This window comes from Panthera leo, chromosome A2 (assembly GCF_018350215.1).
Source record: "Panthera leo isolate Ple1 chromosome A2, P.leo_Ple1_pat1.1, whole genome shotgun sequence".
Lineage (NCBI taxonomy): Eukaryota > Metazoa > Chordata > Mammalia > Carnivora > Felidae > Panthera > Panthera leo.
In genome coordinates, this window is record NC_056680.1 from 139,486,017 (window position 1) to 139,506,474 (window position 20,458).

Below are 20,458 nucleotides of genomic sequence, written 5' to 3' on the forward strand. Positions count from 1 at the left end.
GACCTGAGCCGAAGTTGGACGCTTAACCGACTGAGCCACCCAGGTGCCCCCAATAAGGTCCTTTTAATTAACAGGCACAGAGAAGCTCTGTTGGTGAAATAGATAAGACACCCAAGAACTGTGGAAGTGGGGCTAAAACGTTGCAGAAAAGACACACCAAGTCATCTGTTTGTTATGTGCTCAAAGGACCTGAAAAAAATGGTTGGCTATAAATATAATTTATTATAGTGAAAGCAAATGCTTAGACCTGGAAAGGAAGCTACAAATCATAAATTCTTCTTGCCTCCACTTGGTCACTGAGTTCACAACGGCAACAGGACCATGGGAATGAGGACCCCTGGACTTCTGACTCCCTCTAAAGCTTTTCCCACTTCCCCCGCAGAAGCTTTCTTTTGCATTCAGACTGCTAAAAAGTAACTCAATCCACTTCATTTAATATTTATTTACCATTTAATTTACAGCACTGTAAGGGGAGAAATATATTGGAAAAAATACAATTTTCTCATTCTAAAAATTCTGAATTGATTCTGCTTTGCCACAAGGAATGGCAAAAAACACACATATGCATACAAACGCACAAGAGCATTATCTTGAAGTTAAAAAATACCAAATTTAAGTATTTAGAAATGATAGGGCCTAGGAAAAAAGGTGAGGACACATTAAAAGTAATTTATGCCAACTGTTTCTTTCCTTCGATAGCATTTATTTTCAGTTTGATACCCAGCTGCACTCATATTAGAAACTTAGTGAAAACCACCTAGTGATTCTACTTGGAAGTTACAACCCATGTGACACAGAGATGTTCTGAATATAAGCCTGTTCATAAGTCAGGTAAACTTTAGGAACTCTCTATGTCTCTTCTTTTACATAAATTCTATCTCTACCTTGATGTACTTTGGTTGATCAAGAAAACAAAAGGCTAAGGAACAGAAAGCTAACTTCTTTAAATGAGACAAAAGGAAACATTTTTACAATTACTATAAATAGGTCTTTCTTTCAAATACCAAATCAGTTTCCTCAACTGTACAACTACAATTTGATGGTTTTTACTTTTACTACTTCACTTCAGTGATTTATAAAATTTGTCTAAAGAATAATACTAATTAAGTATCTTTCCTATTTTTTTCAGGATAAAAACCATTAAATGATGTGTTGAAGACATGCCTGAAAATACTTCACATTTCAACTATGGCTTCTGCATTGAAAATCTATAAGAACTATTCCAATTAACTTTCCAATCTTTCCACAACCTCTCTGTTTAAAAAAAAAAAAAAAAACAAAAGAAAAATCTTTGAAATAATTTAAGTGAATGCTTTACATATCAAGTATGGATTCACAAATCCCTATTACCACAGTCATCAATTTTAACAAGTCTCCTAAATACGTTCTGTATTAGTTGTCTTGATTTTAGATATTAATAATAAGGAACATTTAATTACATCAGTTTCCCATCAACATGCTAGTCATTTAATGATGATTATATTGGCCATTTCCATTGGTTGGCAGGAGGCTCTTCCACTAAAGGCTCCCATGGTTTCCACTGTATCATTTTTCTTGCCAGACTTAGTTCATTTTCAGCCTGTTAATAAAAATTTTTTAAAAGAGCATTTGATTATACTATTTAATAGATATTTACCATAGCTAATGACTGAAATATAATTATCAGAACTATTATCATATTCATACCTAATAAGCTATTCTACCATCAAATGTTCTACATCATTAATTACCTTACCTTTCATAGCTACACAATCATGAGTAAGAAAAGATGGCTTTTGAATTTTTCTATTTGATTAAAATTTTCTATTAGAGTGTCCAAAAGCTTATGTGGTGAGTTTTCAAACTAATTGTTTCACTATTAGACTCCAAATTCTTTGAGGATCAGAAGTATGTCCCTTTACCAGTGTGAACGGCTTTCAAACTTATTTTATCATGGCCCATCGTAAAACACAACAAACAAATTCTACTAAGGGAACCACAACACACACATATACCTAAAACAAAACTAAAAATATGATTGCTTTTACTAGCTATGATACATTATTCTCTATTATGTTTTTTAAAATGCTAGTCACAACCCATCTAACTGATTTTACTGATCCATAATCACTTGAGATCCACAGTTTGTAAAACAGTGATCTATGGAATGTAGAATATCACAGGTGGACAAAAAATATTCATTGATTGAATTAATTTCCTTATCAAAGGTTGTTATATTTACTTTTTCCCTTGAAACAAATTTATAACATAGTTGACGAATATATTTCAGGTATCTTTTTATTTCACAATTTTTATACAACAAAAGACCTATGACAACTCTGGCCAACTTAGAAGAAAGAACACTATTAAACACTTGTCAGGACGTCACAGAAGGAATTCAAATACAGAGTAAGTGCCAGATTCTATCACAGGCTGTTAATTCTGTAGTTTAAAGCAATGCCTCATTTATGCCAGTGGTACAAAACAGACAATCTGTGTGTAGCAGCAACAGTCTACAATGTGTACAATGAATTAAAGAGTAGATTAAACGAAATCTGGAGGTGGAGGGATTTACTAACGCTGCAATGAGAAAACAGTATAAACACTAATTAAAAGTATCCCTGACTGCCCTTTGGCCCAGGTCCCTCGAACATTTTTAAGCGCCCAAGGCATTGTGTAGTGTGAGGAGGCTGCCTAACCCAGAACATAGCTGGACCCAGCTGCATGTGGCCTAGTGCCCACCCCTTCTCCCTTCCTTTAGCTTCTAACACACTCACTACCTTTTCCTTATTCCTCTCATGCTGTCTGCTACCTACATGTGACTACTGAGTGAGCACTGGAAATGCAGCTAGTTCAAATGCATATGTGCTGCAAGTACAAAATACACACTAGATTTTAAAGACCTAGTATAAAAAAGAATGCAAAATATGTCAATATTTTTAAATTGATTACATGTTTAATAATATTTTAAATATATTGGGTTAAGTAAAACATTATTAAAATTTAATCTTACTATTGCCCATAAAACATGGAGAACTGCACAGCTGACTTAAAAATACTTACTGAATTTTAAGACTATAACTGCATGATAAATTAATGTATCGGTTAAATAAAGTCATGATCAAAGGGAAATCTGACAGAAAAGAAAGAGGAACAGAAAAGGAAAAGAAGTTAGCATCAAGTTCCCATATGGAACAACAGCTGGCAAATGAATAGAAAGGCCAGGAAAACAGGCCTTTGAATGACTGAAAATGGTCTACATTCATAAAAAGCCATCTGAATGCCCTATTCCTCTTTTACAGAGTCATCTAACAATTCTTCTGAATTTGCATATCATGTCTGTTGGTGATATAACTCCCTCATCACCAATACTACCCAGTATTTCCTTTTCTTTGTCCTTTAATAAAACACAAGAAAAGAATAAATAGTTGCACTTTTTTTAAATACAAAAACATGTACAAATTAAATGAAACAGAACTGAATATCAGACATATTTAAGGGGAGACATCTAAACCTATAATATGGGAGAGGGGGTTCTAAAGTGGTGGGGCAAAGGGGCGGGGTGATTTAATCAAGAAAATCATGAGAAAAGATACTCAGTTGAAGTCAAAAGGCAAAGAACAGACTAAAAAAAATGTGCAGACAATGATTAGTATCTCTTTTATTTGAAAAAACACTCAAAGAAATAAAGAAGAAAAATACTAAACACAAATGATAGAGTAAAAACATTAATGACATGCTTTATATAAAACACAAGAACATATTTTAAGTTTAACCTTACTAATAATTCAGGAAAAAACGCACAACCTAAAAAAAAGGCATAATTTCCCCTGATTTAATTAAAAATTGCAGCATTCTTGCCAACATAGATGTGTTAATCCAACAGTCAAAAATAAAAGTGTATTTTAATTTTATGATTCACAAGATCTGTATCTCTCCATATTAAAAATATACTAAGCCTTTAAAACATAAAAGTATTTGTATCTAAAAAGATAAAAGTGTCCATATAACAGTAACACCGTGTTACTAGTTTGAACTAAAGTAAGGCTAACAAGAACATGCTGATTAAATTCAAGGTGTTTCACACTCCAATTTTCCAACAGAAGCCTCATAAATTCATGCATAATTAATGATAAATATTTGACATATACATGATAGAAAGATTTCCCACATGTGATTATTCTTATATTTGAGAGTTGATATAAATAAAGAAATTCAGTTTTCCTTTTTTTCTGGAATGTCAGTTTTATATCTCTAAATGTTGTGCCTCTGAACATTTAAAACCAAACATCTAACTATTCAACTTTTTCTTTACCTGAAGAATCACCTCTTCCAGTTGGCCACCCTGAAGTTGGTCTTCTAATTTCTTAACATCTGGTTCCTAAAATTTAAGGAAAAAAAAGAAAAAAGGATTTAAACAAAGGAGTGCAATATCTAATATTTAATTAGATATCTATATCTAATATTTAATTAGGATATTGAGGCCAATATCCCAATTAAAAAGACCCAAATATAAAATAGCACTTAATTTGGCAAATATAATTAATTTTTCTTTCATTGTACCCTTACTAATGTTTGCCAAATATGTGGTGGAAACCCATTTCATCTCTCTACTATTTTATTGCTTTTCTGTCTTAATATTAACTTGCTTATCAACAGTAAGAAATACAATGCCCAATTCAGTCTTTCTAAAGTACAGATTTTAAAATACCACTTTATTTTCTTAGTATTTCCTATATTTCCTCTGAGAGCATTGGTATTGAAAATAAATACTACCCTGTGACCCAGAATTCCATTCCTAGGTATATACCAAACAGAAAGCGTAATACATTAATCAAATGACATGTTCAAGAATGTTAGCACAAGAACAGTAGCACAAATTATAACTCCAAACTGGAAATAATTCAAATGACCATATATAATTAATAAATATAGTATTTGGATATAACAGAATACTATATAGCAGTGAGAATGTACAAACTACAACTATATGCAATAACATGATTCTCTCAAACACAGTATTAAGTGAAAGAAACCATGGACAAAAGAGCACAGAATGATGATTCCATTTATAAAAAGTGAAAATCCAGGCAAAATGAATATTTCGTGTTAGAGGTCAGAAGAGTAGTTATCTTTAGCAGGGTAGTAACTTGAAGGGGAACGAGAGAGTTTGGGCATTCTGGAAATGTCCTCCTTTTGATTTGGTGTTAACATGGGTGTGGTTACTTTGTGAAAAGTCATCAAGCTCTACATTTATAATGATGGCACATTTCTTTATGTACATTATTCTTCAATAAGAGGTTTAAAAAAAATACCTAGAAAATTCAACAACATACATTTATTTATTTCTAGTCAACTGAGCTTTGTGAGAGCCAGGAAATATGTACACACTTACACATACATAAGGTATTAAGTAGGATGGTTTTTTGGCCCACAAATGGAACGAAAAGAGGGAGAAAAAAACAAAGACATTTTCTACAGGAATTGGCATGTTTCTGCCTCAGGGCATCTGCTGGCTGCCCAGGGATATCTGCATGGCTTGTTCTTTACTTCCATCGCTCATATGTCACCTTCTTAGTAAGGATCACTAGGATAATAATTTATATTGTGGTGGGCTAAATAATGCCCCACAAAATGTACATGGCCTAATCTCTGAAACCTATGAATGTTACCCCGTATGGCAAGTACTTTGTAGATGTTAATTAAAAATCCTGAGACAGGCAGATTATTCTAAAATATCTAAGTGGGCCCAAATACAAGTGTCCTTATAAGACAAAGGCAGAGGGAAATTATGCATAGAAGAAGGGAAAGTAATGTGACCACAGAGGCAGAGATAAGGGTGATGTGGCCATAAGCCACGAAATGCTAAAAGCCACCAAAGCTGAAGAGTCAAGGAACAGATTCTCCCCTAGAACCTCTAAAGCAAGTGTAGCCCTGTTGATAACCTTGATTTGGGCCCTTGATACTAACTTTAGAATTCCGGCTTCCAAAAATGTAAAAGAATAAATTTCTACTGTTTTAAGCCACTAAGTTTATTAGAAGAGGCACAGGAAACAAATACATATATGTAACATCCCTGACCCTGAAACACATCATTCTCTTTTTCCATTTTTCCTTCACTGCACTTAACTATCTTCTAACATGCCATGTAATGACTTTATTTCCTTAATTCTTTGCCTCCCACCATTAATGTGTAATCTCCAAGAAAGCAGGGATTTTTATGTTTTGTTCACTTCCTTATAGGCACTAGCTTCCATGCCTACAACCACACATGGCATATAACAGGTATTCAGTGGTTCTTGAATAAATAATAGTTGGAAAAGAAAGGGTGGGGGAAAGCAGATGAACATGTTTGAGAAAGATTGTTTAATTCAGAATTAACTAAGTTTTAAAGCCAAAATTCAGGGGCATGTGGGCAGCTCACTCAGTTAAGCATACAACTTCAGCTCAGGTCATGAGTTCATGGCTCTTGAGTTCAAGCCCCACCTCTGGCTCTGTGCTGACAGCTCAGAGGCTGGAGCCTGCTTCGGATTCTGTGTCTCCCACTGTCTCTGCCCCTCCCCCGCTTGTGTTCTGTCTCTGTCTCTCTCACTCTCTCAAAAACGAATAAACATTAAAAACAAAAAATAAAGCCCTTTTTTCTTTTAATGTTTATTTATTTTTGAGACAGTGAGAGACAGAGCATGAACGGGGGAGGGTCAGAGAGACAGGGAGGCACAGAATCCGAAGCAGGCTCCAGGCCCGACACGGGGCTCGAACTCACGGACCGTGAGATCATGACCTGAGCCGAAGTCAGACGTTCAACCGACTGAGCCACCCAGCTACGCCTAAAGCCCTTCTTTTAAAAAAATAAAATAAAAAATAAAAAAATAAAGCCAAAATTCAAACCCAGAGCAGAGAGGCAGTCACTGTTAGGGGACCCAGGAGATTAAAGAAAAGAATGTCAGTTAAGCGTTTGACTTCATCTTAGGTAATGATCTTGTGGTTCATGAGTTTGAGCCCCGTGTCGGGCTCTGTGCTGACAGCTCAGAGCCTGGAGCCTCTTCAGATTCTGTGTTTCCCTCTCTCTCTGCTACTGCCCCATTTCCATTCTGTGTCTCTGTCTCTCTCTCTCAAACAATGAATGAACATTAAAAAAAAAAAAGTCCTTCTGCTTTAAAGAAATAAAATACAGAGGAACAGTTATGAAGAAAGCAAGCAGAGAAAGACTCAAAGTTGAAGAGCTTCACCTCATGAAAAGAAAAAGGAAATTTCTTATTGTGATGGGAAAAACGGCATAAGCCCATTTTCCTTAAGGAAGACACGAAATTAAAAGAAATGCTAACTTCCCCCTTAGACTTTAATCTATAAGTTACTTTCACATTTACCAAGAATAAATGTTCCAAATCAAAATACATGGTCCTGTTGTATACCTAAGGAAAAATAATTATGCTCTTTGGACTACAGAGTTTGTTATGTTAACCTAATAATACTAAGAATACATTAGGGCCACTTATCACATATATGTAAATTATCTTTCAAGCTTATGAACACTATTTTGGATAATTATAAAAATCCATGAGATAACTGCTAGTGTGAAAATTTAATAACTTAAAAATTTAACTGCACAACAGTACAATATAGTTTGGTGTAAAAGAACTAGCAACAGTCTACCATGTGGCTACAGCCTTGGAGTTAGAAGCTATAAAATGCCTGTGTTACACTCTCAACAATAGCCAAATTATGGAAAGAGCCTAAATGTCCATCAAGTGATGAATGGATAAAGAAATTGTGGTTTATATACACAATGGAATACTACGTGGCAATGAGAAAAAATGAAATATGGCCTTTTGTAGCAACATGGATGGAACTGGAGAGTGTGATGCTAAGTGAAATAAGCCATACAGAGAAAGACAGATACCATATGGTTTCACTCTTATGTGGATCCTGAGAAACATAACAGAAACCCATGGGGGAGGGGAAGGAAAAAAAAAAAAAAGAGGTTAGAGTGGGAGAGAGCCAAAGCATAAGAGACTGTTAAAAACTGAGAACAAACTGAGGGTTGATGGGGGGTGGGAGGGAGGGCAGGGTGGGTGATGGGTATTGAGGAGGGCACCTTTTGGGATGAGCACTGGGTGTTGTATGGAAACCAATTTGACAGTAAATTTCATATATTAAAAAATAAAAAAAAAATAAAATAAAATAAATAAATAAATAAAATGCCTGTGTTAGTCTGTTAGGGCTGCCATTACAAAATCACATAGACTGCATGACTTCAACTACAGAAACTTATTTTTTCACAGTTTTAGAGACTGTTAGTCCAAGACTGAGGTCCGACAGGGTCAGTTTCTGAAGAGAGCTCTCTTTCTGGCTTATAGAAAGTCACCTTCTCAAAGTATCCTCACATGGCAGAGAGAGTGCAAGCTCTCGGCTGTCTCTTTTTTTTTTCAATTTTGTTTTAATGTTTATTTATTTTTGAGAGAGAGACAGAGCACAAGCAGGGGAGGGGCAGAAAGATGGGGAAACAGAATCCGAAGCAGGCTCTGGGCTCTGAGCTGTTAGCACAGAGCCCGATGTGGGACTTGAACCCATGAACTGTCGTGACCTGAGCCGAAGTCAGATGCTCAACTGACTGAGCCACCCAGGTGTTCCTCTGCTGTCTCTTCTTATAAAGACACTAGTCTCATTGGAGCAGAGGGCCAATCTTATGACCTCATTAACCTTAATTACCTCTGTAGAGGTTCCAGCCACATTGAGGGTTAGGGCTTCAACAGATGAATTTGGGGAGGGTGTGGGTACATATTCAGCCCATTAACAATGCTTGATATAATTTCTGGTAGTTAAGAGACTAACCTGGTCTCTTTGCAACAAAGCACTTTTTAAAATAGTTATTTCTGACAATTTTCTTTAAACACAACACACATTTTTTGTTTGTTTTGCTTTCATTTTCTTCTTTACTCTGAAAATAGAGAAGAGATAAGACTGACATATCTATAAATAAATCAACAATCAGTGAAGGACTTGAGAGGGAAAAGAGGTAAAAGAAGCAGCGACAATGTTAGCCTAGAGAAGGGAGTTGACCTTATTCTTCCACTCCAGTATCTAATAGTGGCCTGCAGAAGGAAAGCACTTAGTGGACAGGAGTTTGCTGAATGAAAGGGAAAAAGGATGGAAGGAAAGCACAGAAGAGAAATGAAAGGAAGTATGCAGAATATGCAAAACACAAGCAACTGATTTTTTTGTTGTTGTTAATGTTGCACTGGAAACCATAAATCCAAGAAAGCAAAATCAAGTCAGATACTTACCGCTTTAACCATACTCAACTTTTCATTTGTAATCTGTTCTGTATACTTTCTATATGCTGCATTTTTAGGAATTTGCTCAAGAACATCAAGAATCTTTGTGTACAGTATTCTTAGCCTCTGAAAAGACAAATCACATACGTTTCCAGTTTAAAATATCATCAGATTTAATAGAACACTTTAAAGTCTCATGAATTATTTTTAAAAACCTCACTTCTGATTTTTACAAAGCATTTAACTCTTCTTTGCTACAATTGCTTCATGTCTGTGCCCTATAAAACCATCCCCTTTAAAACTATGAGTATAGTGAACACTTGAACAATGCTGGGGTTATGGGGTCAATCCCTGTCACGGTTGAAAATCCACACAGAACTTTTGACTCCCCAGAAACTTGACTACTCATAGCCTACTACTGACTGGAAGCCTTACCAATAACATAAACAGTTAACACACATTTTGTATGTTGTATGTGTCATATATTGTATTCTTACAATAAAGTTAAGCTAGAGAAAAGAAAATGTTATTAAGAAAATCATCAGGAAAATATAATTACAGTACTGCACTGTATTTATTGAAAAAAATCTGCATATAAGTAGACCCATGCAGTTCAAACCTGTATTGTTCGAGCGTCAACTGTACAAATATGGATAGTTTTCATGCTCCATGAACAAAAGTTGTATATAAGTTAAAGGTATAATAACAAGTAAGAATAAAACTGCATCCTAACTTATTGTTAATGATCTATTTGAAAATCAACTCATTTACTAAATCATTATTTCTCAATTTGAGATCCTAAGCACTCAAATTCAGATTTTCCCCCCCAAGTTTTCTTATTTGAATTTCTGTAGAAAAAAAAATACAGGGGCATCTGGGTGGCTCAGTCAGCAAAGCTCTTGATTTCAGCTCAGATCAGGATCTCATCATCGTGAGATCAAGACCCCCATCAGGCTCTGTGCTGGATGTGGAGCCTGCTTGAGATTCATTCATTCATTCTTTCTCTCTCTCTCTCTCCTCCCCCCTTACATTATTTTAGATAACTCCCTATATGCGTAAAATATGCAATGCTTATCAGGATGATCAAATTTAACTAAATGTAATCATGATATTTCAGCTTTATAACGACTGAGTCGGTACCATGTTAATGAAGATTTCACCACAAGCTTAATAGAGAAAAGGAGCAAGAGAACTGAGTCACTGCACAGCACATATTGAAGCACAGTGAACTTAAAGTTCACAAACAGTGGTTAGTAGTAAAGTCACATGGTAAGAAGTCGTTAAGCAGATCCTGACTCATGACAGTTCATAAATAACAAGTATAATCATAAATATACATACATAATTATTTTTTATTTCCTTGTATTTAATTTGAAATTTTAGTTTAATTGTATAAAATCGATAGGTACTAATACCTACTTCTATTTGTATATATTCACAATATACATATGAATAAACAAATAAACAAAACTTGAGGGCCTCTAATTGTTTTTCTTAAAAAATAATCTGCATATTTAGACATTATTTATATATTTGAATATGATGTCCCATAATAGAGGGTATTTTTAATTATACTAATTTAGACCTTGTCAGATAACATATAATCCAAATTATGTGTGGGTTTTTACCCTCATCTCTTCTTAATTTTAGCAAAGGATATGGCAATAGAAAGGCGTGATAAGAGACTTGGGTTCTAAAAGGGAGATGTTAATAATACCCGCTTCAGGGGTTGTTGTGTAACTTAACAGTACCAGGCACACATTAACTTTCAGTACGTGTTAGCATTATTATTATTCTGTTGGAGGAAGTCACTTCAGCAGATATCAGAGAAAAGGTTCAAGAAAAAGCAGCATCTGAGACAGACCTGGAGAAACGGTAGGACTTGGACACTTAAAGATGTAGAAAAAAGCAATCTTACACATAGAATACACACAAAGGATTGAATAGCAGGAAAAAAAGGAACATAATAAGTATACAGTTGTATTTTTCTTGAACTATGCTATCCAGTAAGGTAGTTACTGGCCAAATATGGCTACTGACCACTTGAAATGTGGCTAGTCTGAAATACGATGTGCTGTAAATGTAAACATACAGTGGACTTTGAAAATCTAGTATAAAAATATAAAATATTACTTTTTATATCGAATATATACCGAAATATTTTGACTATGTTAGATAAAATATGTTGTTAGTTTTTACATTTTTCTTTTTAAAAAAAAGTGACTCCCAGAAAATGTAAAATTACAAACATGGCTTACATTTATAATTCATATTATATTTTTATTGGACAGCCTGTGACTAGAATACAGAACACATAGGAAATGTTTAGGAGATAAAGTTAGAGAAAAACTGAGTCAGACTGTAAGTGGTTTTGTGTGCCACATTAAAGCATTTGGGATTATTCTGTGGGCAATTAAATGATTTAGGAAAATTATATGATTAGATTTGTGTTCCAGGAAACTTAACCTGTAGTAGTGACTTAAAGGACTCAATGGAGGAGAAAAAGGCAGAAAGGCCAGCAGGATAGTTGCTGTAATTGTCTACACATAAGGGAATAAAGAGGTAAGACTGGAGAGCTATTACAGAAAAGGATCAACAGAACTTGTCGCTGAAATAAACATGAGGGAAGATCCAGGGAAAAGAGAAGTACCAACTGTGATGTCCAGCTCCAGCCTGGAGAGTAGGAAGATTCATCATCATCAGGAAAAATAGAGTCCACAGTAAAAGAAATAGATTTAGAAAGGGAAAACCAGGAGTTCAGTTTTAGACAATAATGAGCCATTATCAACTCATAATTAAGACATTCATCCAACAAACCTTATGTTTTCTGAGCACATACCATGTGCTAGTTAGTCACAGCTCTAGCAGTGAACAAATGGAATGAAAAATCCCTGCCTTCACAAAAATCTGCCTTCTAATAGAGAGCCAATGAGCAGGATAAATTAGTAGAATACAGTATGTAGAATCGTGATCTGGAGGGCCTCTGTTAGGACTCTTTTAGAGTGAAATTGAAAGCCACTGGAGGGTTTTGAAAAGTGACATGACCTGACTCACGAGCAGGCTGACTCTAGCTTGGGTGAAAAAAGACCAAACTGAAACGGTGACAAGAAGCAAGAGGCAGTTAGGAAGCAAATGCAATTATCCACAGCTTGATGATGGTAGCTGAGAATATGGTAGTAGCAGAGGAGATAGTGAGAAGTACTCAAAATCTGGATACGTTAAAAGTAAAAACCCAAAGGATTTAATGAAGTACTAAATGTGGGGCGTAAACAAAAGAAAAAAATTAAACATGATTTCAAGGTTTTTGACCTGCGTGACTGCAAGAATGGAACTGTCATTCATTGAGGTGAGCAAGCCTGCGAGAAGAAGAGGTTTGAAGGAGAAGAATAAGAAGCCAATTTTGGACATTACGTTTGGGTTGCATGTCTGACATCCAAGTGGAGATGTCCACTAAGCAATTAAATATACAAGACTCTCATAAAGAGAGGTCAGTGATCCACAAAAAAATCTAAGAATTATCAGTGTATTGGTGGTATTTAAAACCACTCAGTTGGGTCCAGACAAGGAGACGCATATAAATAGAGAAAAGTCTGAAGAAGTCCCAAGAACCAAGTCTTAACACTCCCAAATTTGTAAGTGGGATACGAGAAACGACCAGAAAAGGAGAAGGCAAAAAGAATAAGAGGAGAAAAACAAAAAAAAAAACCCAGGATATTGAGGTGGCCCCAAGCACAAAGTGCTAGATGAAGACAGTACCCAATGTGACAAGTGCTGTTACTGGGTCAATTAAGATGAGAAAGGAGAGCTGACCGTTGGATTTAGCAGCAAAGAAATACTGACCTTGCAAAGAGCAGTTCTAGCCAAGTCTGAGTGGAGTGTGTTCACAGGGGAATAAGAGAAATTGGAGACAGTTAAGTACAGATTAAGTCTTTCGAGTTATCTATAAGGAGGAGAAAAATGGGGTGATTACTGAAGCGAGGAAAAGGATCGAGGATGGTTTGTTAGATGCAAGCATTCTGAATACTGATGGGAAAGACCCACTAGAATGGAAAACTGATGACATAAGGGGTTAGTTACTAGAGCGATATATTCGGTAAGTCTAACTGTACTGAGGTCACCCAGGCAGAAAAGGGGAGGCGGGAGAAAAGGTGGAAACTGGAGATACGGGAATGGGAGGGCACTCATAAAAGTACCAGCGAAGCCACGAGAATGCTACGGGAAAAGTCAACAAGAAATGGCATCGGATCAACGAGGTAGACGCTGTTCTCGTCTCAAGACAGCTCTCAGGCTGAGCTGTAATTTGGGGCTTGAAATATCCGCATTCCGACAGCCTTTCAAACGAGGTCACAGAGTTGGAGTCTTCCTTGGGAACTCAGCAAAGAAGCAGCACGTACCTCGTGTGGACTCTCACACACGGCCAATCCCACAAGGCCCGTGGTCTGTTCAAAAACAAAACAAGGTTCACGCAGGTTACAACGCCGCGCGTCCACCACGCTAAGGAAGGGCAAAACCACCACTTCCCTGGCTAAAACCGGCCGAAAACCAGCCAGCTATCGGTCTCTCCGAGCCAGTTGTTCGGAGCGTTTTTCTGCCTCTCCCAGAGAAGCTACTAAATCTGCCATCCCGGAAAGCACAGCAGAACGAGTACTCCCCAAAAGCACCCGCAAGCCCGCGCCAGTTCCGGCCGCCACCGCAGGATCAGGGGCTATCGGGCTGACTCTACCCGCACAGTCTAAATTCCAACAATGACCTCCCCATTCACCTTACCTTCTTCAGCAAACCCGCCATGACCGTGCCGACAGACCGGGGACGCGCAGCCCTCTGGGAACCTCGCTCAGACCCGCTCAATCCACCACCGAGGGACCCGCTCAATCCACCACCGAGGCCTGCACACCGTCACCTAGGAAACAGCTTTGTTCCTCCCCCTCACGCACTCAGGCTCTCCACTGAGTCAAAGGCTGTGCCCCGCCCATCCCTAAAGGGAAAATTGACGCATGCGCAGTGAGTACACAAAGCGTCACAAGCAGGTGCTGGAGGAAAGGGATGTGTCATAGGAGTCTTACGTCTCGGTTCCTGTCTTTGCCGCCTCTGATGGCTTGCCCAAAGGCTACGGGAAACACTCCAAATTTCCAAACAGTTCCGACAGAACCTGCACTCGGCTTAACTTTGGCGAATTTCTCAACCTTTCCACAGTGTCGTATGTAGTAAAATGAGAGTGGTCGTCTGGAGGTATCATCTAAATGATCTCATGCCAGCCACGTTTCTAGGCTAATGCACCAAAGCAGTTTGCAGTGTGAGGCCATCTCCCACCTCGACACTTTTCTATTTCACTTTCGGAAGTACACCATCTTCTCATTTCCCCAGGTGAAGTGATGCCAGACCATACCACTTCTCCCCGCTTTCCTCTACAAACATTTAATGAGTACCGGTTATGTGTTAGTTACTGAGACATAACTTGTAAGACAGACTCTCACATCCTTGTGTTTACTGAACAATGATAAAGATATGCATTAATAATAATTTGGTAATTGTTCTAAAAGAGGTTTGTTCCAAGTGCAGTGGTAGCAGGGAAGATGAAATAACTAACCAAAAATTGTAAGTGACTGGAGTTAAAGCATCTGCTAAAAAGCCAATGGGAGAAAAGCACAACAAATTGAATAAACACGTGTACAAAGAAATATATGTATATATATATATATATATATATATATATATATATATATATATTCATTCTGAGTAGCAAAACGTGTAACAAATAGTAAAACAACCCACAGAATGGAAAAAGATATTTCCAACCACATAAAATCACCAAAAGATAAGTGGCACCTGGAATAAGAAGGAACTTCTATAAATCAGTAAGAAGATTACTATTAACCAGAACAGGTCTCTCTGCTTCCTTCCATTCTTGCCTTGCACTCTGGAATAGATTAAATGACTTTAAATATGTAAGGCGCCTGGCCCAGTACATGAAACATAGCACCACATACACATGATTGTTACTGATTTTTTATTTCATGTTATTATTCTCAACCCAGTAGCTACAATAATCCTTCTCGAACATACTGTGCTCAAAATTCTCCCATAGGTTTTCACTCAAGATGTAAAAGCCAAAGTCCTTTCATCTGCTTATAAGTCCCTGACCAAGATAGCCCCCCACAACCTCTCACTTCTCAGGCCTAACCTCCTATTCGCCTTTCCCTGCTTAGGTAGCTGTTCTTCTAAGCCTTTTCTTGGAAAACCTTTCTACCAGATGGCACATAGGTCCGGCTTGCACCTCTTTCAAGTGTTTGCTCAAATATTACCTTTTCAGTGTGGCCTGCCCTGGCCATGAGATTTAAAATTGCAAATTACCATGAGCTCCTTGTTCTCTTCCCTGTTTTGTTTTCTTCATAGTCTTTATCACCTTCTAATATGCTATCTAATTATCTTACTTATATTGTTTCTGTGCATCACCCTTTCTAGAATATAAACCATATGTGGATGGAAATTTTTTCCTGCCGTATATGAAGTGCCTAAAATAGTACCTGGCACATAATAAGCAATGAATATATTTTTAATGGATACAATAGAAAAAAAGGCAAAGGAAAAGAATATGCAATTGACAAAAAATGGAAACAGGAACAATCAATAAACATGAAAAAGATTCAACCTCTCTAATAATCAAGAAAATGAAAATTAACCATAATTTTACTGCCATCGTATGGATAAAAATTAAAGACTGACAATACCAAGTGTTGTCAATACCAAGTGGAACAACAAGAATACTCAAACACCGCTGGTGGGTGTGAGTTGGTATAATCACTTTGGGGAATAATTTCACAATAATTAGTTGAAGAGATACAAAACCTATAACTGAGTGTTATGGGTCGAACTATAACCCCCCAAATTCATATGTTGAAGTCATAATTCCCACTATCTCAAAATGTGACCTTATATAAAAATAGGATCATTGCAAATGTAATTAGTTAATATGAGGTCATTAGAGTGGGCCCTTGTCTAAGACAACTGATGTCCTTATTAAAAGGAAATATTTAGACACAGAGAAATGTACACAGAGAGTACGTCATGCAATGATGAGGGCAATAGGGATGACACTTCTACAAGCCAAGGAACAACAAAGACTGCTAGAAAAATCACTAGAAGTTAGGGGAAAGGCATGGATCAGATTCTCTTAGCCCTTAGAAGAAACCAACTCTGCTGACATTTTGATCTCACACTGGTAGCCTCCAGACAGATGAGCTAATACTTTTAATACTGTTTAAATCACTCAGTTTGTGTTATTTGTTACAGCAACCCTATAAACTAACACTGAGTAATAAATTGATTTGATCATTTGTTCCTCTCTTCTATTAGGATAGCTGTCCCTAGAAACATGAGCCATGGAGGTATAATCTTCCCAGTTCAGATTGCCCAAGAATTAGGCATTACCATAACTTTCATCATAATTTATGGTTTCTAGTATTTAAATCATTCACAATTAAAATTCAGGACATTGGAAATATATATATTAACACCTGTGCATGTATTAATGGCATTTTATAGATTCACACAGGCATGTGCATGGATGTATACACATATGAAAATATAAAGAAACTACTGAATTGGGACAAACCATCTGATGACATCCATTTACTCCTACAAAGGTGACATGTATATTTGGGCACACTAAATTAGATTCAAGAAACCATATTAAGATTGGGAAGAAATGACCTTATTTTTCAAAACAGTTAATGCTGAAATAATCACTGGAACCTAGATGAATTTCCATTTATGAGGTCACAAACTTTATTGCCCATCCCTCCAGATTCGAAGAATTTTCGTCATTGTGGGTATGTTCTAGAATGTAGAATTATGTGATTATAAAAGATGCATGTGTTTTCATTTGTTGTAGCTTTGGGAGTTCAGGATTCTGCCATAGTGTGTTTGCTGAGGACACAACAGCTAGACAGACCTAGCTGATCCTGCCTAAGGTACTGCATAGCTAACCATTTCTATGTGGTGGGAAAACATGTAGGTTTTCTAAACCAATCCCTTTGCAGAGGTGCAAGTCTACGTATGGAGGGGGCTTGGCAGTGATGTCCTATGGCTGCTGACAGTAGAATTAGCTACAAAGAGAAATCAACCTTGGCATCTGTGATATCAGAAAGGGATTTGGGAATATCTTAACGTGAGTAGCAAAGACATCATATGTAACTGGAAGAGTTAGGACCTCCTACACTGCTTCTTAATGACACGGGCTCTTCTGTGAGTAGCTAGATCTTACCAAAGTTAGGTAGTGAAAATGTTTCCTAGAATCTAGAGCTCTGGAGCTATGTTCCCCATCCAGTTCCTTGAAGGAAACATGAAATCAAACAGATGAAAAGGAAGAAAGCATTTCAATTGTCAGGGCACAAGGGACTCATTCCTAATAATCTAGAGGGGATAAGTACTACCTTGCCTGTTTTACTCTTAGTTTTCATAACGTGGGAGCACAGGTGAAAATAATCTCCCCTCAGGGAGTATTCTTTCCTATTCCAAACTTGGCAAGAAAGAAAATTATTTTTTTTCCAAATTAATTCTTAGAACAGATCAACATATTAAAATTCTAATAGTTTGGATATGATCCATCTCTTGTGCTTCTGTTCATATCAGGCATATTCAGAAGAATTTGGATTTTTTCCAGTCTTTTCTATCTATGCTATGGATATTTCTAAAAAGTGTCTTGTTTTCTATATGGTGGTTTTTAGAACCTCATTCTAAATCAAGCTATAACTTAGATAGAAGCCATTACCAAGTTTTATCTTAGTGGCAATCAACTTCCATGTATGAGTTACTTACTGTGTGAAAATGGGGATATCCAATACTGCCACTCAGATTTGGAATAAGTTTAATATTGAGGTTTAAAAACAGGTATCCTTTTTGAAAAATAGAACCTATGGAAGAATTGAATAATAAAGATTTCTAGCCACCTCATCCCTGCCAATAGGGAGCATCTCTGGCACCACTTCTGTGTACCAAATGCTGCTGCTCTCCATTTAAAAGCAAACAAGAAAGAAGTGCTGAAAGTCAGGAATTTTTTTAAGCGGATGGAAACTATTTTATGAGATTAAAATAAATAAGGATTTATTAACATAAATGGTAATAATAATACATTAATAAGATGGTACTAAAACAACAATTATTTTTAAATGAATGCCTTAACAGAATTAAGAAATAAAATAAAATTAAGTATAATAAAAAAGTTGAAACTGGTGAAAAGATATCATAAATGTAGATACTGTATTTTTAATTAGTCTCATTAATGTAAAATCACAAATCAAGTGAAATAAACAAGATAAAAGAGGGCAAAAACAATAGTTAAGGTAGAGTTGAGACTTTGGAAATGTGAGATAAAGAATATGATCATTTTTGAAAACTGGATAAATAACAGAACAACTAAAATAATCATTCATTAAATAAATGTATACTGTGGCTTATTTTATGTCATAAACTACAATAGTTAATAAGGATCTGTCAGTGAACCAGGAAGACAGGTTTCAATCATCAAGGAGCTTTGTTCTGGTGGCTGGACACACAGTAGATAAGTCAATAAATTAAACTACCAAATGCGATGATTTTTCCAAAGGAAATGAACAGTGTGCTATGAGAGATGGGGATCTACTTAAGAGTGCATGAAACTTTTTCTGTGACAGTGACATTTATTCTAAGACATGAAGGGAGGATCCAGTCATACAAAAACTAGCTAAAGAGTTCAGCAGAGACAATAGTAAGGGTGAAAGTATGAGCAGAAGAATGCTGTGATGGGTGTGTGGCTGGGGTGGAAGGATTAATACGAGGGTAGCAGGGACCCTTGTGAAAGGATCATGCAATGTGAATGGCTTAAATATGGGTGGTGTGGTCTGACTTGCATTTTTAAAGATTTTTACTTTTAAGTAATTTATACATCAAATACAGAGCTCAAACAAGCAACCTCAAGATCAAGAGTTGCATGCTCCACTGACAGAGCCAGTCAGGTGCCCCAGTCTGACTTGCACTTGTAAAAGGCTACTCAACAAGAGTCGTGGGCCAGGTGAATTCTATCAGGCATTTATAGAAGAGTTACTACCTATTCTTCTCAAAGTGTTCTAAAAATAGAAATGGAAGGAAAACTTCCAAATTCATTCAATAATGCCAACATTACCTTGATTTCAAAACCAGACAAAGACCCCACTAAAAAGGAGAATTACAGGCCAATATCCCTGATGAATATGGATGCAAAAATTCTCAACAAGATCCTGACAAATTGAATTCAACAGTACACTGAAATAATTATTCATCATGATCAAGTAGGACTTATTCCTGGGCTACAGGGCTGGCTCAGTATTACAAATCAATCCACGTGATATACCACATTAATAAGAGAAAGGGTAAGAACCCAGACTTCAAGCTGTATTACAAAGCTGTAATCATCAAGACAGTATGGTACTGGCACAAAAACAGACACTCAGATCAATGGAACAGAATAGAGAACCCAGAAATGGACCCACAAATGTATGGCCAACTAATCTTTGACAAAACAGGAAAGACTATTCAATGGAATGAAGACAGTCTCTTCAGCTAGGAAAACTGGATAGCGACATGCAGATGTATGAACCTGGACCACTTTCTTACACCATACACAAAAATAAATTCAAAATGGATGAAAGACCTAAATGTAAGACAGGAAGAAAGAAAATCCTTAACGAGAAAGCAGACAAAAACTTCTTTGACCTTGGCCGCAGCAACTTCTTACTCAACACGTCTCCAGAAGTAAGGGAAACAAAAGCAAAAATGAACTACTGGGACCTCATCAAAATAAAAAGCTTCTGCACAGTGAAGGAGACAATCAGCAAAACTAAAAGGCAACCAACAGAATGGGAGAAGATATTTGCAAATGACATATCAGATAAAGGGTTAGTATCCAAAATCTATAAAGGACTTATCAAACTCAACACCCAACAAAACCCAAATAATCCAGTGAGGAAGTGGGCAAAAGACATGAATAGACACTTCTCCAAAGAAGACATCCAGATGGCCAACCGACACATGAAAAGCTGCTCAACATAACTCATCATCTGGGAAATACAAGTCAAAACCACAATGAGATACCACCTCACACCTTTCAGAATGGCTAACATTAACAACTCAAGCAACAACAGATGTCGGTGAGGATGCAGAGAAAGAGGATCTCTTTTGTACTGCTGGTG

General features: G+C 36.7%; 2 protein-coding genes across 6 annotated transcripts in view; one reads left to right on the top strand and one right to left on the bottom strand.

The window, feature by feature from the left end:
- Positions 1–414: 414 nt before the first annotated feature.
- Positions 415–14,140, bottom strand: NDUFA5 (NADH:ubiquinone oxidoreductase subunit A5). Of its 2 annotated transcripts, XM_042923394.1 has the most exons (5): positions 14,022–14,140; positions 13,649–13,693; positions 9,264–9,380; positions 4,295–4,360; positions 415–1,579 (listed from the first exon to the last, which is right to left on the bottom strand). In XM_042923394.1, exons 1-5 carry the CDS (start codon positions 14,040–14,042, stop codon positions 1,478–1,480), a joined length of 351 nt encoding a protein of 116 aa, XP_042779328.1. In that variant the 5' UTR covers positions 14,043–14,140; the 3' UTR covers positions 415–1,477. The 2 variants fall into 2 exon arrangements, with proteins under 2 accessions (XP_042779328.1, XP_042779320.1); XM_042923386.1 differs by lacking the exons at positions 13,649–13,693; positions 14,022–14,140 and adding an exon at positions 11,905–12,051.
- Positions 14,141–14,277: 137 nt separating this feature from the next.
- ASB15 (ankyrin repeat and SOCS box containing 15) overlaps positions 14,278–20,458 on the top strand; it is a 58,480-nt gene continuing 52,299 nt past the window's right edge. For 2 of the 4 annotated variants that reach the window (XM_042923351.1, XM_042923357.1), the window contains exons 1-2: positions 14,278–14,618; positions 17,146–17,224. The gene's annotated coding sequence lies outside the window, so the exon portion shown is untranslated. Of the gene's footprint in view, positions 14,619–16,013; positions 16,033–17,145; positions 17,225–20,458 lie in introns of those variants that run through there. The other 2 variants (XM_042923361.1, XM_042923353.1) reach the window with 2 other exon arrangements.

Bases quoted from the DNA above. Each gene is read 5' to 3' on its own strand.
- NDUFA5 (XM_042923386.1), bottom strand. From the start codon at position 12,036: ATGGCTCATTATTGTCTAAAACTGAACTCCTGGTTTTCCCTTTCTAAA. The intron at 4,361-9,263 runs GTAAGTATCTGA...CTTAAATTTTAG, and splicing joins AGTTGAGTATGGTTAAAGCG to GAACCAGATGTTAAGAAATT. The intron at 1,580-4,294 runs GTAAAGAAAAAG...TTTTATTAACAG, and splicing joins TGGAAGAGGTGATTCTTCAG to GCTGAAAATGAACTAAGTCT.